At 38.7% G+C, this 16,712-nt stretch overlaps 1 protein-coding gene and 1 pseudogene across 2 annotated transcripts in view; one reads left to right on the top strand and one right to left on the bottom strand.

Moving 5' to 3' along the window:
- Positions 1–16,712, top strand: part of PSME4 (proteasome activator subunit 4) — a 112,728-nt gene that overhangs the window by 17,771 nt on the left and 78,245 nt on the right. For both annotated transcript variants that reach the window (XM_059187661.1, XM_059187662.1), the window contains exons 2-3: positions 1,154–1,294; positions 2,153–2,269. In XM_059187661.1, coding sequence (XP_059043644.1) covers positions 1,154–1,294; positions 2,153–2,269 — 258 coding nt within the window. The remainder of the gene's footprint in view (positions 1–1,153; positions 1,295–2,152; positions 2,270–16,712) is intronic.
- Positions 4,244–4,623, bottom strand: LOC131840125 (DNA-binding protein inhibitor ID-2-like; annotated as a pseudogene).

The following is a 16,712-nucleotide window of genomic DNA, read 5'->3' as shown; positions in this document are numbered from 1 at the left end:
GGATTTTATGATTTTTAAGTGTCCACTAATTTGTTCTAAGTAAGTTTTTGGTTAATTAAGTTTTTGTTACTTAATGCATCCTCAAAATAGTCCATAATTAGTCTTCTTTTTGGGACACCTTTTCCTTTACTTAAAGTTGATGCTTTTGATTACCTTGGTTATCTAAAGTTAAAAAACTGAAAGTGTACAACTTCGAGGTAAAATACTATATGATTTTTGATAGTAACTTAATTTTACTATAACTATGCGTTATGAGTTATGTAACTTGGTGTATTGTTTTAGGATTCTAAGCAAACCATTATTCTTTCTTCAAAGATTCTGTGGTTAAACAGTAAACTTATGTATCTGTACTCTCTTGTTCTGTTTTATTCTTTATATTGTGATATGCTGTTTTTAAGTAGTTTTAGGAGTTATATATAAACAGATCATTCTCTTAAATGAGCTCTTGCTTAATAAAAGGAAGGGGACAGGGGAACGCCTTTCAGGGTGACTAATGACCAAAAGACAGTGAAGACCAAACAACAATAAGACAACAGTATTGTAATTGGTCATTGACTCTTGATGAGAATTCAGTTATAAGTCTTTTGTTAATTAAATTAATATTGGTAGTCTTAAAACAGAATAATTTTTCCTACATAATGAGTAGATACATAAAATGCTTAACATCAAGGACATTTGAAATTAAGGTGTCACAATACACTTTTTTTTATTGTGGCAAAAACATAAATTTACTCTTAACAATTTTTAAGTGTACAGTACAGGATTATTAGCGATATGTACATTGTTGTACAACAGATCTTCAGAACTTTTTCATCTTAACATGACTGAAATCCCATACTCCTTGAATAACTGGTTTCCTTGTGTGCCCCACCTCCATTGTCCCTGGCAACTACTATTCCACTTTTCGTTTCAGTGAGTTTGATTATTTTAGATACTGCATATAAGTGGAATCATGCAGTATTTGTCTTTTGTGATTGGCTAATTTCACATGCATATATATGCATACACAAATACACATTGCATTTTGTTCATTTATCTATTGATGGACATCCATGTTGCTTTTACACTTTGGTTATTATGAATAATGCTGCAATGAATATGGGTATGTCACCATACTTACATTTAAAGGCTATATTGGCTTTTTTTGTTGCAGATATATTCGACTTTATGGGAGAAAATTTAGCAAAGAAGATCATGTTCTTTTTATCAAGTTATTGTATGAGCTGGTATCAATTCCAAAACTGGAAATCAGCATGATGCAGGGATTTGCCCGTCTCTTGATCAACTTGTTAAAGTAAGTAAATTTCCTGTGATTTCTCCTAACAGTTTTTGGTTTGTTTCTTCAAGGTTTTAGGCAACACAAGCTAAGTGTTCTTTGGTAAGAAGACCCAAGTCCCAAATTGCCAGTTTGCAAAAAGGTTACAGAAAATTTTATCATAAGTTTAAGCCATATGTGTTAATTAATTAAAATTCTGTCTCCTCTGTGAGGCCTTCTGTTTTGAAGCACACATGGAAACATACGTCACCTGTTGTTTGTTTAAACTAGTTCTCTTCCATTTTATATGTGGTAAGATCCTAGAGGAGTCATGAATCATTTATTCTTTACTCCTAGGTACCCAGCACAGTGCTGGAAACATTAAATGCTTCATAGATAAAATGGAAGAATAGGAAATTCATTGGCAGTAATGGTGGCACAAATTTAAATCCCCCTTTTAGGACGCCTGGTTGGCTCAGTGGGTTAAAGCCGCTGCCTTCGGCTCAGGTCATGTTCTCAGGGTCCTGGGATTGAGTCCCACATGGGGCTCTCTGCTCAGCAGGGAGCCTGCTTCCCCTCCCCCCCCCTCTCTGCCTGCCTCTCCATCTACTTGTGATCTCTCTCTGTCAAATAAATAAATAAAAAATCTTTAAAAAAAAAAATCCCCCTTTTACCTGGGGCTCTTTGAGGTTTGAGCAGCAATAAGAATCTGATGCATTATTTTTCCTACTGCTGCATTCTACCAGTGAGTTGCTGTGGATAGGGGAAAGCAAAGCCCACCAAGAGGACAGTAGCATTTAACAAATATCCTCCCTGTGTAGTAGGTGTAATATATAAACAGCTGTACATGAGTATACTCATATATGTTTACTCTTTTTTTTTTTTTTTTTTGGTTAGGAAAAAGGAACTTCTTTCAAGAGATGATTTGGAGTTACCTTGGAGACCACTTTATGACATGGTGGAAAGAATATTATATTCCAAGACAGAACATCTGGGATTAAATTGGTTTCCTAAGTAAGTTTCCTTTTAAAGTACTTCTTTGGGAACACTTGGGGGCTTTTAGAATTTGGTCATAATTGAGAAATAATTGGGTTATTTGAGATAAGCAGATATACATTTCAGTGTGCTCATTTCCTTATAACTTGACTCTTAAAATAATTTATTGCCCTCTTTAAATTATACCTGAAATTTCACTTAAGAATTTCCTACCAGGATATCTGACAGTTAACATTACCATAGTGGCCAAAGACAGCATATTTTTGTTTGAAATCTAGTATTTTATCATTGAAAATAATGCACATTGGCGTTCTTCATAATATATTCTCATGTGTTTTAATTCTTCAAGTAAAATGAATACCTCAAGGAGAGGAGCTTGGCATATTCCAGAGGGTGCCCACATCCCAGTTAAAGAAGCATTAGTTTTAGTGACTGTTCATGGAATGCAGGCTATTCACATGCATGGCTTCTTGGTTTAGACACACTAGAATGTAATGTTTAGACATTCTAGTATTGTGAATGTCTGGCTGATTATAACTTCTTTTACGTACATCCTAACTCTTCCAGATCTCTAATTCTGGTACGTTCTGTATTCTGAGTTTACAGAGTACAGTATGATGATCTGTCCTTTTTGGTAAATAGTGATTTTAGACTTGACTACAAAGTATCATTTCTCCCTGTTAACAAGGCTTTATCTAGTTGTGATCTAGCTCTTAATTTTTAGTCTTAGCATATTTGTCTTAAAATACTCTTAAACGTTGACTCATGTGGTTAAGTGTCTGACTTTTGAACTTAGGGCTGTGGGTTCAAGCCTTGCATTGGGCTACTTAAAAAAAAAAAAACATTTTTTTCTTTTTTTTAACTTCAGACATGTTTGTTATAATCTTACACAGTTTACATAAATTTGCACTTGTATTTATTTGGGTTCAGTTATAACATAGCATAATAAAAATATAAGCACTAGGGGCACCTGGGTGGCTCAGTGGGTTAAGCCTCTGCCTTCAGCTCAGGTCATGATCTCAGGGTCCTGGGATTAAGCCCCACATCAGACTCTTGGCTCAGCAGGGAGCTTGCTTCCCCCACCTCTCTCTACCTGCCTCTCTGCCTACTTGTGATCTCTCTCTCTGTCAAATAAATACAATCTTTAAAAAAAAAAAAATCCAAACACTGGTCTTTTGAAATAAAGCAGCCACTCACCATTCAGCAAACACATGATTTATTTTGTATAAAAGGTTTAAGTTTACTAGTGTTTAAGTACATGATTACACTTTCTTTGTATGCAGAAATAAACATCTCTGCCACTATACAAGAAAACTCTAATTAAAGAGTTCACAGGCTTTTACCACACACACACACACACACACACACACACACACAGAGCATTCATTAGGCTTGCATCAAAAGGGTTATTTCTGGCCAAAAGACTTCATTTAAGTAACTGAACACTGGATTCTTCCAGTATTCATGTTCCACCTTTGAAAAAAGGCAAAGTCTCTTTAAATTGGCAAATTCCTTAGGATTTTAGTGTTTTCACTCCCCATGGTGAAAATACTATATAAAGAAAATCTTAAAACTGCAGAAAGGGCATTTAAAAGTCTTTTTCATAAATAACTAATATCACAGTCCAAGTCAGAGAATACCCTGGGGAAGATGGTCTTAGTTTTCTTTCCATTTTTAAAAAATGTCCATTCAACTTGTTGTTCACACTGTGAAATGGTTGAAAAATAAGTTCAGGGGGTGCCTGGGTGGCTCATTCGGTTAGCATCTGTGCACATCTGGGGTCACAATCTCAGCATCGTAATCTCATGAGTCTGCTCCTTCTGCTGCTTCCTGCCTCGTGTGCACAGATGGTCTCACTCTCTCCCTCTCTCTCTAAATAAATACATAAAATCTTAGAAAAATAAGTAGTTCAGTGTCTTAAAAGAACGAATCCTGTGGATTTGTTGTTGTGCAAAGAAAAGGAAAGTCATGGACACATGAACTCTGTGTAATTCAGCCACAGAGCGCTTTGCTGTCATTTGACATTAATTCAGGAGGGAATTCAGAAGCCTGCAAGGACAGGATACTGATGCCCATGTTTAGGGTGGTCAGTGGTGCCCTGGATGCCTGGCTTTGCCCAGGTCACTAGTGGTATGGACTGACAGTAGTGGGGTACAAGTGCAGGTCCAAGGTATCTTGTTGCAGGGTTTTCATCTTGCTCATCTTCTTGTTCTGGGGATGCTTGCGCACCAGCTCCATGAGTTTGGAATAACAGTCATGTTGTACAGCAAGCCCAGCATGTCCTCCACCAAGGCTTTGCTCCAGAAGATGACCTGGCTATGATCTAAAAGACTGGTTTTTCTAATGGGCCTCACTGGACTAAAGGCTTTCATGCTGATGCGTGGGGAAGGAGAGAGTGGGAGGGAGCTAGCTGCCCAGGAGCTCATGCCTCATGAGCTGGTGGGGCTTCCTGAGCTTCCTGTGCTCCGCACCAGGCTGGGCTCAGGATCTTCTTCTTTTTAGTAAGTAGGCTCTGCAACTCGGTCCTTGAACCCACAACACTTAGGTAATACGTGAGTTGAAATCAAGAGTCCGAGGCTTAACCGACTGATCCACCCAGGTGCCCCTAAGAAAAATCTCCTAAACTATTTGTGATTGAGCTTTATGTTTAGGAAAGTTTCTACGGTTTTCTTCAGTATACCTCTCCTCTCATTACCTAGAGTTGTTTGTCATACACACACGAACTCATTCCCTGAAGAGCACCATTTTATATACTTCCGTTATTTTCCTTTCTTTTTTATAAATTAAGTCCTTTAAGATTTACTTCTGTGATTTTTCTGTCTCAATTCTAGGCAGGTTTTCATTATTTCGTGACTTCTTTTAGCCTCCTCATTTCAGTTCTTTTAATCCTGATCATTTCTCAGGCTTCACTGAAGTTAGCAGCCTTTGTTACACCCTTACCATTGAATTTTTTGAAAATGACTGCAGATGTAGGATGACAGACTTCAAAAGATTCTTAGGTCATAAGTAAATAGTGAAATGATATAAATGAAAAGAATTTTTTTTTTTTTTAAAGATTTTATCCATCCATTTGACAGAGATCACAAGTAGGCAGAGAGGCAGGCAGAGAGAGCAGGAAGCAGACTCTCTGTCTAGCAGAGAGCCTGACATGGGGCTCGATCTCAGGACCCTGAGACCACGACCCGAGCCAAAGGCAGAGATTTAACCCACTGAGCCACCCAGGTGCCCCTAAATGAAAAGAATTTTTTAAAAATGACTGTATAGATCATCCTGAATTTAGCTCCTAATTGGTTTTTGGACAGTGGTCACAAATAGAGTAGTAAGAGATCATTTCTTTCCTGAAGACTTTATGGGGTTAGAATAAGGAAACCCATTTCAACCATAAAAAGAGCAAAATTCACCATGAAGCTAAAGGGTACATCTTCAAATATATTTTTACAAATATTTATTATGAAAACCCAAAATTTAGCATAAAGGTATTGTGGTAAAGCTTCCTTTTGAGTATTAATTCTGCGGGAGGAAACATGGCATGGACTAGATTGATTGGGCCTTCTTAAAATATGAGGCCATTTAGGTTTTGACTGGAATAACTGTCATAGATTTCAGGGACCTTTTAATTGTGTTCAAAATAAGTTATCTTTTTTTTTAAAGATTTTATTTATATTTTTATTTATTTGACAGAGAGAGAAATCACAGGTAGGCAGAGAGGCAGGCAGGGGTGGGGGGAAGCAGGCTCCCTGCTGAGCAGAGAGCCCGATGCTGGGATCAATCCCAGGACCCTGAGATCATGACCTGAGTCGAAGGCAGTCACTTAACCTGCTAAGCCACCCAGGCTCCCCAATAAGTTATCTTTTTGAAATTTTCCTGGCTGATTTTGACTGCTTCAGAAAATCTTTGGTGAATGCTAGGAGAGAGAAGGCAGTTTTTCAATAATTTCTTCTTCAGTATGTTTTTTACTTGCTTTTTTATAATCAAGCGTCTTACTTCCTGCCCTGAGGTGTACCTTTACAAAGGCAGCTGGTTCCTTTTAAGTCCTGCATGGTCGCTAATATATATCTATGGCTTTCTTCTTTCCTGGAAATTTTTGTCAGAGCTTATCATTGTTAGTGTCAGTCAGTGCTTATAGTTCTCCCCTGCATCTTGATACTCTGCTTATTACCATGTCTTTTCCTGAAGTATGCCATCATTCTTTCTCTCATGGAAACCCTTCTTCCTTAGAAGTTTCACTATGGCTATTCCTGGTCTTTTGAAGAAACATCGTGTCTTTGCTGAAATCTTTGCTAGGTTTAAAGCAGGCAGCACCTCCTTTTGTATTGTGTGGTTATTCTCAAATGAAATTAGTAAGTAATATAATTTACCTATATACTTTATCCACACTCAGTGACAAAAATAAATATAAATAATGTCTTTTTAAAATTTAAATTAAATTAATTAACATATAATTTGTTGTGGGTTTCAGAGGTAGAGGTCAGTGATTCATCAGTGTTATATAACACCCAATGCTCATTACATCATGTGCCCTCCTTAATGTCCATCACCCAGTTACCCCATCTCCTCACCCAGCTCCCCTCCAACAACTGTCACTTTGTTTTCAATATTAAGAGTCTCTTATAGTTTGACTCCCTGTCTGATTTCATTTTTTTTCCTTTCTTCCCCTATGATCCCCTATTTTGTTTCTCAAATTCCACATATGAGTGAGATCATATGATAATTATCTTTCTCTGATTGACTTACTCTGCTTAGCATAATACCCTCTAGTTCGACCACATCATTGCAAATAGCAAGACTTCTCTTTTTTGAAGGTTGAGTAGTATTCCATTATATACATATATATCACATCATCTTTATCCATTCTGTCAGTGGACATCTGGTCTCCTTCCATAGTTTGGCTTTTGTGGACATTGGCTGCTCTAAACATTGGGGTGCATATGCCCCTTCGGATCACTACATTTGTAACTTTAGGGTAAATATCCAGTAGCACAATTGCTGGGTCATAGGATAGCTCTGTTTAGCTCTATTTTCAACTTTTTGAGGGACTTTCATACTGTTTTCCAGAGCGGCTACACCAGCTTTCATTCCCACCCACCAACAGTGTAAGAGGGTTACCGTTTTTCCATATCCTCGGCCACATCTGTTGTTTCCTGACTTGTTAATTTTAGCCATTTTGAATGTTGTAAGGTGGTATCTCATTGTGGTTTTGATTTGTATTTCCCTGATGACAGGTGATGTGGAGTATTTTTTCATGTGTCTGTGGCCATCTGGATGTCTTCTTTGGAGAAATCCCAGTTCATGTCTTCTGCCCATTTCTTGATTGGATTATTTATTCTTTGGGTGTTGCATTTGATGAGGTTTTTATAGATTTTGGATACTAGCCCTTTATCTGATATTATCATTTACAAGTATCTTCTTGCATTCTGTCGGTTGTCTTTTGGTTTTGCCTACTGTTTCCTTTACTGTGCAAAAGTTTTTTATCTTGATAAAGTCCCAAAAGTTCATTTTTGCCTTTGTAGATGAGACGTGTCTAGCAAGAAGTTGCTGGAGCTGACTTCACAAAGGTTGCTGCCTATGTTCTCCTCTAGGATTTTGATGGATTCCTATCTCACAGTTAGGTCTTTCATCCATTGGTATGGTATAAAGAAATGGTCCAGTTTCATTTTTCTGCATGTGGCTGTCGACTTTTCCCAACACCCTTTGTTGAAGACACTGTCTTTTTTTCCATTGGACATTCTTTCCTGCTTTGTCGAAGATTAGTTGACCATAGAGTTGAGGGTCTATTTCTGGTCCATTGATCTGTGTGTTTGTTTTCGTGTCAGTACTATACTGTCTTGATTGTTACAGCTTTGTAATAGAGCTTGAAGTCCAGAATTGTGATTCCAGTGGTTTTGGTTTTTCTTCTTCAACATTCCTGTGGCTACTTGGGGTCTTTTCTGGTTCTATGCAAATTTTAGCATAATTTGTTTCAGTTCTTTGAAAAAAGTTGATGGTATTTTGATAGGGATTGCATTGAATGTGTAGATTACTCTAGGTAGCATACATATTTTAAGAATATATGTTCTTCCAATCTATGAGTATGGAACATTTTTCCATTTCTTGGTGTCTTCATTAGTTAATTTCATGAGTTTCTATAGTTTTCTGAGTACAGATTCTTTGCCTCTTTGGATAGGTTTATTCATGGGTATCTTATGGTTTTGGGGACATTTGTAAATGGGATTGACTCTTTAATTACTTTCTTCTGCATCGTTGGTGTATAGAAATGCAAATAATTTCTGTGCCTTGATTGAGTTCTAGCAATGAGTTCTAGCAATTTTGGGATGGAGTCTTTTAGAGTTTCCACCTAAAGTATCATGTCATCTGGGAAGAGTGAGAGTTTGACTTCTTTGGTGATTCAGATGCCTTTTATTTCTTTTTGTTGTCTGATTGCTGAGGCTAGGACTTCTAGTACTATGTTAAACAATAGTGATAATAGTGGACATCCCTGCCATGTCCCTAACATTAGGGGAAAAGCTCTCAGTTCCACTGAGAATGATATTTCCTGCGGGCTTTTCATATATGGCTTTTATGGTGAGGTATGTTCCCTCTGTCCCTGCACTATAGAGTTTTCATCCTGAAAGGACACTGTACTTAGTAAAATGTTTTTTCTGCATCTGTTAAGAGGATTACATGGTTCTCATCCTTTCTTTTATTAATGTGTTGTATCACATTGATTGATTTGTGGATGTTGAACCAATCTTGCAGCCCAGGAATATATCCCACTGGGTTGTAGTGAATAATCCTTTTAATGTACTGTTGGATCCTATTGGCTAGTATTTTGGTGAGAATTTTTGCCTCTATGTTCATCAGGGATATATTGGTCTATAATTCTTCTTTTTGGTGGGGTCTTTACCTGGTTTTGGGATCAGGGTAATGCTGACCTCATAGAAAGAGTTTGGAAGTTTTCCTTCCATTTCTATTTTCTGAAACAGCTTCAGAAGAATAGGCATTAGTTCTTTAAATGTTTAGTAGAATTCCCCTTGGAAGCCATGTGGCCCTGGGCTCTTGTTTGTTGGGAGATTTTTGACTATTTCTTCAGTTTTCTTGCTGGTTTTGGATCTGTTCAGGTTTTCTATTTCTTCCTGTTTCAGTTTTGATAGTTTATACATCTCTAGGAATACATCCTAAATTAGGTGGCCTAATTTGTTGGCATATAGTTGCTCATAATATGTTCTTATAATTGTATTTCTTGGGTGTTGGTTGTGATCTCTCCTCTTTCATTCATGATTTTATTTATTTGGGTCTCTTCTCTTTTCTTTTTGTTAAGTCAGGTCAGAGGTTTATCAGTCTTAACTAATTCTTTCAAAGAACCAGCTCCTAGTTTCATAAATATGAGACCAGCTCCTAGTTTCATAAATATGTTCTACTGTACTTTTGGTTTCTATATCATTGATTTCTGCTCTTATCTTTATTAATTCTCTTCTCCTGCTGGATTTAGGCTTTATTTGCTGTTCTTTCTCCAGCTCTTATAGGTGTAGGTTAAGTTATGTATTTGAGACCTTTCTTATTTCATTTTTTTTTAAGATTTTTATTTATTTATTTGGCAGAGAGAGATCACAAGCAGATGGAGAGTCAGGCAGAGAGAGAGAGGAGGAAGCAGGCTCCCCACTGAGCAGAGAGCCCAATGAGAGGCTCGATCCCAGGACCCTGGGACCATGACCTACGCCATAGGCAAAGGCTTTAACCCACTGAGCCACCCAGGCACCCCATTGCAGACAGCATACTGATGGTCCTGCTTTTTTATGTAGTTTGATTCCCTGTGTCCTTTGATTGTGCCGTTATAGACCATTTTTTAAATGAAATATTTTATTTACTTATTTGAGAGAGAGACATGCACACACACATAGTGCCAGAGATAATGAGAGAGAACATGAGCATGGAGGAGAGGGAAAAGCAGGCTCCCCATTGGGCAGGGAGCCTGATGTGGAGCTTGATCTCAGGACTCTGGGATCATGACCTGAGCTGAAGGCAGAGGCTTAACCAACTGAGCCACCTAGGTGCCACCATTTAGTCCATTTATATTGAGAGTAATTATTGAAAGATAGGAATTTAGTGCCATTCTGTTATCTGTATCTCACTGTTTCTGTATGTTGTCTCTGTTCCTTTCTAGTCTATTTACTTTTGTGCTGTCTCTACTTAGAGGATCCCTTTTAATATTTCCTGTAGGGCTAGCTTAGTAATCATAAATTATTTCAGTTCTTATTTGTCTTGGAAGTTTTTTTGTTTTTGTTTTTGTTTTTGTTTTAAAGATGTTATTTATTTATCAGAGGGAGAGAGAGTGTGAGCATGAGCAGAGGGAGAAGTAGGCTCCTCGCCGAGCAGGGAGCCCGGTATGAGACTCAATCTCATGACCCCGGGATCATGACCTGAGCTGAAGGCAGATGCTCAACCCACTGAGCCACCCAGGGGTCCCTGACCTGGAAGTTTTTTCTCTCTCCTGTTTTGAAAGACATCCTAGCTGGATAAAGTATTCTTAGTTTGAATGTATGATACATGTCTTTTCTGGCTTGCCAGGTCTCTGTGGACAGTTATGCTGGCAGTGTAATGTTTCTACCCTTATAGGTTATAGCCATTTTGTCCCTGGGCTGCTTTCAGGATGTTCTCTTTGTCTCTGAGATTTGCGAGTTTCACTGTAATATCTTGATGTGTTGACCTATTTTATTGATTCTGAGGGGGTTTCTCTGTGCCTCCTGTATTTGTTTGCCTGTTTCCTTCCCCAGATTAGAGAAGGTCTTAGCTATAATTTTGCTCCAGTATGCCTTCTGTCTGCCCCCGCCCCCACCACCACCACCATCTTCTGGGATCCCAGTTATTCTAATATTGTTTGCTTAATGGCATCACTTATCTCTCATTCTCTCCTCATAATCCAGTAGTTGTTTGTCTCTCTTTTTCTCAGCTTCTTTATTCTCCATCATTTGGTCTTCTATATCATTAATTCTTTCTTCGGCCTCATTTATCCTAGCAGGTAGAGCATCCATTTTTTTATTGCATCTCATTAGTAGCCTTTTTTATTTTGACTTGATTAGATTTTAGTTCTTTTATTTCTCCAGAAAGGGATTCTCTGGTGTCCTCCAGGCTTTTTTCAAGCCCAGCTAGTATCTTTATAATTGTTACTCTGAACTCTTGTTCTAACATCTTTCTTATGTTAATACTGATTAGGTCCCTGGCAGTCAGTACTGACCCTTCTTTTTGAGTTGAGTTTTTCCATCTTCTCATTCTGTCCGCAGAGGAATAGATGAGTGAGAGAACAAAATACTAAAATAGCAAAATGACCCCAGAGAAATACAAGCTAAAGAAATCAGAAGAGATGCGAAACTGAAAAAAATAAAATAAACAACCAAAAAAGAGAATATTATCAGACAGGTGAACAGAACAGAGCAATACACTGGATCCCATCTGTATTTTACAGGTCCCTTTGTTTGAAAACTAGATCCCAAAATTGTAAAGAAAGAAAACCTTATATTTATACAAATATAAGATTAAATACTTTGAAGGGATTAGACTGTAACTGTAAAGATGAAAATTTAAAAACAACAAAACAGAAAAAAACGTAAAAACGAATACGATTAGACAGGTGAAGAGAACAGAGTTGTACACTAGATTTTGGGTATACTTTAATCTGTTAGAATAAACTGCATCCCAAAATTGTAAAGAAAAAAACTTACATATATGCAAAGATAAAATTAAATATAGTGAAAGGACTGAATGTAACTGTAAAAATGAAAATTAATAAAGATTTTAATAAGAGTTGATAAAATAAGAAATTGAAAAGGGAAAGAGAAAAGAAAGTTTTAAATTGTGAAGGACTGAAGAATTGTGGGGGAAAAAAACATGAATTCTATATGCTATGTTCCCTTAGTGCTGGAGTTTTGCAGTTCTCATTGATTGGTAAACTTGGTCTTGGCTGGATGTTCTTGCTGACCTTCTGGGGGAGGGGCCTCTTGCCTTAATTCTCAGATGTCTTTGCCTGTCCTGGAATTGCGCTGCGCTTGCCAGAGGGCCAGGCTAAATAATCTGCTCAGGTGTGCTCTATGTGTCTTTTGTTCCCTGAAGGCTTTCTACGCAGCTTCAGGGATGAGAATGAACATGACAACTTCCCTATCTCCAGCCCAGGGGCAGAGAGCTTGTGGCCCCACTTCTCATTGAGCCCTTAGAGAAAAGCAGTCAGTCACTCCTATCTCCTTGGTCTCAGTCCACATCCATCCTCCCCCAGACTGTGACCAAGCATTTCTATCTTAGGCACATGGCTCTGTTTTGAGTTGCCAAATCCTGTAGACTCCTGTGGTGTGCTTCCATGCTGCTACTCCCAGGGAAGGAAGGGAGATCTCCCCAGTTGTGCTGCTTGTTGGGCCCCTGCTCAGAGAGCTGTGGTCCCACTGTATGCAGTTCATGGTTTAAGGCAACCCGAGCTGAGAGCCTCCTCTTGGGCTTACTCTCTGCAGCTGCCTTCCCAGCTCTGATACTTGGGACCTCTAACTCAATAGTCACGCCCGATCTTTCTGTGACCCTGAGGGTCCTGAGACCACACTGTCCCACCTGGGATTCCGCCCCCACTTTACTACCTGAATGCTTTCAGACCGGGATGTCCCTCACCAGAGCAGACTTCTCAAAGTTCTGATTTTGTGCTCTGCTGCTCTGTCACTTTCCAGTAGCTGGCTGTTGGAGACTCCCTCCCCCTGCATTTTATCTTGCCATATATCACCTCAGATTCACTTTTCCACACCTCCCACCTTGCAGAAAGTGGTTGCTTTTCTATTTGTAGAGTTACAGCTATTCTTTTCTTAGATCTCCAGTTGAGTTCACAGGTTGTTTAGAATGATTTGATAGCTATCTAGCTGAATTTCTGGGACCAAAGGAAACGAAGGTCTCCTCTGCCACTGCCATCTTGGACTCCGTAAATATAAATAATGTCTAACCATAAAATATTGCCATAATGGGATGGTAGTTTATTATAAAACAAATGTATTTCAAACATGCAGGCAGCATTACACTAAAGATTCAAAATGGTTTTTAGATTTTGCTTCTACTTATGAGTAAGTTTAAATTTTAAAATGGTCAAAATACATTTTGTGTAAGACATACAAGAAAATAAAAGCATTATGGGTAGATATTAAAATAAAAACTTAGTAGGACTTCTGGGTGGCTCAGTCAGTCAAGCATCTGCCTTCAGCTCAGGTCATAATCCTAGGGTCCTAGGATCAAGTCCAACATCAGGCTCGTTCAGTGGGGAGCCTGCTTCTTGATCTGCCTGCTGGTCCCCCTGCTTGTGTGCTCTCTCTCTCTCTCTGACAAATAAATAAAATCTTTATTTTTTTTTTTTTAAGATTTTATTTGTTTATTTGACAGAAACACAGTGAGAGAGGGAACACAACAATGGGGAGAGGGAGAGGGAGAAGCAGGCTTCATGTCAAGCAGGGAGCCTGATGCGGGGCTTGATCCCAGGACCTTGGGATCATGACCTAAGCTGAGGACAGATGCTTAACCACTGAACCACCCAGCCACCCCTAAAATCTTTTTAAAAAACAACAACAACAAAAAACCCAATGCTAGGATAAAGAACAATAGGTATGACTGACTTAAATATGATTAAAAAAAGAGGGAAGTAAGTTTAATTTGAGAGTACTAAGCTGGAGGAAAGGAAGTATTATATCTTTGCAGATAAACTGACTTTATCTATAATACAGTGTCTCAGTAATCCTTTATGAAATGATATGGAGGGGCGCCTGGGTGGCTCAGTGGGTTAAAGCCTCTGCCTTCAGCTTGGGTCATGATCCCAGGGTCCTGGGATCGAGCCCCGAATCGGGCTCTCTGTTCTGCAGGGAGCCTTCTTCTCCCTCTATCTCTCTGCCCGCCTCTCTGCCTACTTGCAATCTCTCTCTGTCAAATAAATAAATAAAATCTTAAAAAAAAAAAATGGAATGCAGTAGTTACTTAGTATCACAGAACATTATTTTTGAACATTGTTACATGTGAAAGGAATAGAGGCAAAGGAAGAATTGGGGGGAAAAACATTGACATATCAAGTCAGAGAAAATTTGTGCAGTGGGCTTCTGGGGACAGAATCCATAAGATTGAAAGCTAACAAGCAATAAATTAGTAATGTCAGTGTCTAATTTTTGCAACATAAATTGTTTTATGTGTCATACCAGGAAGGATGACAGTAACATGAAGCATTCTAACAACAAAATTACTAATGAAATTCTGTGATAGTGCTTGTTTTATGTCTGCTTATTGCCAGTGTAATGACAGTTGGTTCTAGACTATTGAAATAGTCTTCAGTCTTGGGGCGCTTGGGTGGCTCAGTTGGTTAAGTGTCTGCCTTTAGCTCAGGTCATGATCTCGGGTCATGAGATTGAGCCTCACATGGGTCTCCTGGCTCCCTGGCTCCACATCTGCTTGAGGTTCTCTCTCTCTTCCTCTGCTCCTCCCACCCCCTCAAACTACCTTGTATGTTTGGTCTTTCTCAAATAAATGAATAAATCCTTTTTTTTTTTTAACTGCAAAAAATACTTAATGGTAAAGCACTTCACTTTTAGTGTCAAAATTCTTTCACCTGTATGTAGTTGTACAGTTACATTTGAACATCTTGTACAGTTTTTTGTTATGTGTGGCTATTCCATGGATTGTGGGATATCTAATATACTGCGATCACTAAAGTTTCATTGAATCCTCCCCAATAATTATGATCATTAAAAATGTCCTATACAGGGGAACCCGACTGGCTCAGTTGGTTGAGCGGCTACCTTCAGTTCAGGTCATGATCTCAGGGTCCTGGAATCAAGTCCTGCACTGGGCTCCCTGCTCAGTGGGGAGCCTGCTTCTCCCTCTCCCTCTGTCTCCTAGCTTGTGCTGTCACTCTCTCTCCATCTCAAATAAATAAATGAAATCTTAAAAAAAAAAAAAAGTACCCCATACATTTCCAAAATGTTCCTCCATATAGCTACAGCCACATAGATTTGCCACCACTTACCTTGTATCCCTGCAATCTAAAGTTGTCTGCCTCATTACTCAGTCCCTCATGTTTTCTTTCTATGCTCTTTTCGTTCCTTTTTCCCCTGTTATAAATTCTATAAGACCTGGGTGTTCTAGTTTCCAAATGAGTTTGTTTTTTTCCTGTACTAATACTATAAATCAAGGTGTCCACTTAATACCTCCTCTTTCCTCATGGCTCTCAAGTATTTCTTTCTTTCTTTCTTCTTTTTTTTTTTTTTTTAAAGATATTATTTATTTCTTTGACAGAGATCACAAGTAGTCAGAGAGGCAGTGCGGGCGGGGGGAGTACCAGGCTCCCTGCTAAGCGGGAGAGCCTGAGGTGGGGCTTGATTCCAGGACCCCTGAGATCACAACCTGTGTCGAAGGCAGAGGCTTAACCCTGAGCCACCCAGGTGCCCCTCTCAAGTGTTTCTTAAAGCAGTCTGGTGTGAGAAGTTTCTTAGAAATTTCACATTATTTTAAACATTCATATCTTTATTGGGCTTATTAAGTAATGTTTTCATAAGTAAAAATTTTTCTTCTCTATCTGTTGACTAAAATTGCTGCTCCAGGAAGATGAACCCTATTGGGTCAGTAGCTTGGAGTGCTTACACCCAGGGCTGTGTGCCTCTGCTGGAGTACTCATTGTGAAGTGCAGCTCTGTTGATGCAGACTTTTTTTAAAAAAACAATGTGTTGTTGTTCAGTTTAAACAGATCACAAAGAATCCTGAGGATCTAGAACCACTCTTGAAGGGGCTCTTGCTTGGTGAGAGACAGCCCTGTAGGACAAAGTTAGAAACTTAGTCTCTGTAAAAAAAAAAATTAAAAATTGTACTTAAAACATTTGTTAGGATTGTCATTCTTTGTTCTTCTGTAATCTTTTTACTGTTATTAGATATTTAGCACCTTTTGAAAGGAGTACCTGTTATCTTATTTCCATTCAGGCCAGGCTATGTATAGTTATAAAAATTCACCTTTGAAGGTTTATCTGATTCTTTGGTTCTTGGAATTTTTTCATCACACTTGCCTTATTTTTTTAAATCAGAGAAATATAGTAGTCTTATTAGTTTTTAATGCAGAAATGTTAGAGGGGGCTCCTGGGTGGCTCATTTGGTTAAGTGTTTGCTTTTGGCTCAGGTCATGATCTCAGGGTCCTGGGGTTGAGCCCCTTGTCAGGTGTCTGCGTAGTGGGTTTACCTCTCCCTCTCATTCTCCTCTGTGAGCGCGCACTCTCTCTCTCTTTCTCTCTCTCTCTCTTTCAAATAAATAAAATCTTTTTTTTTTTTTTAAAGATTTTATTTATTTATTTGACAGAGAGAAATTACAAGTAAGCAGAGAGGCAGGCAGAGAGAGGAGGAAGCAGGCTCCCTGCTGAGCAGAGAGCCCGATGCGGGACTCGATCCCAGGACCCTGAGATCATGACCTGAGCCGAAGGCAGCGGCTTAACCCACTGAGCCA

Source organism: Mustela lutreola, chromosome 9 (assembly GCF_030435805.1).
Source record: "Mustela lutreola isolate mMusLut2 chromosome 9, mMusLut2.pri, whole genome shotgun sequence".
Lineage (NCBI taxonomy): Eukaryota > Metazoa > Chordata > Mammalia > Carnivora > Mustelidae > Mustela > Mustela lutreola.
The sequence above is the reverse complement of the archived record's forward strand: the minus strand, read 5'-3'. Positions and strand labels throughout refer to the sequence as shown.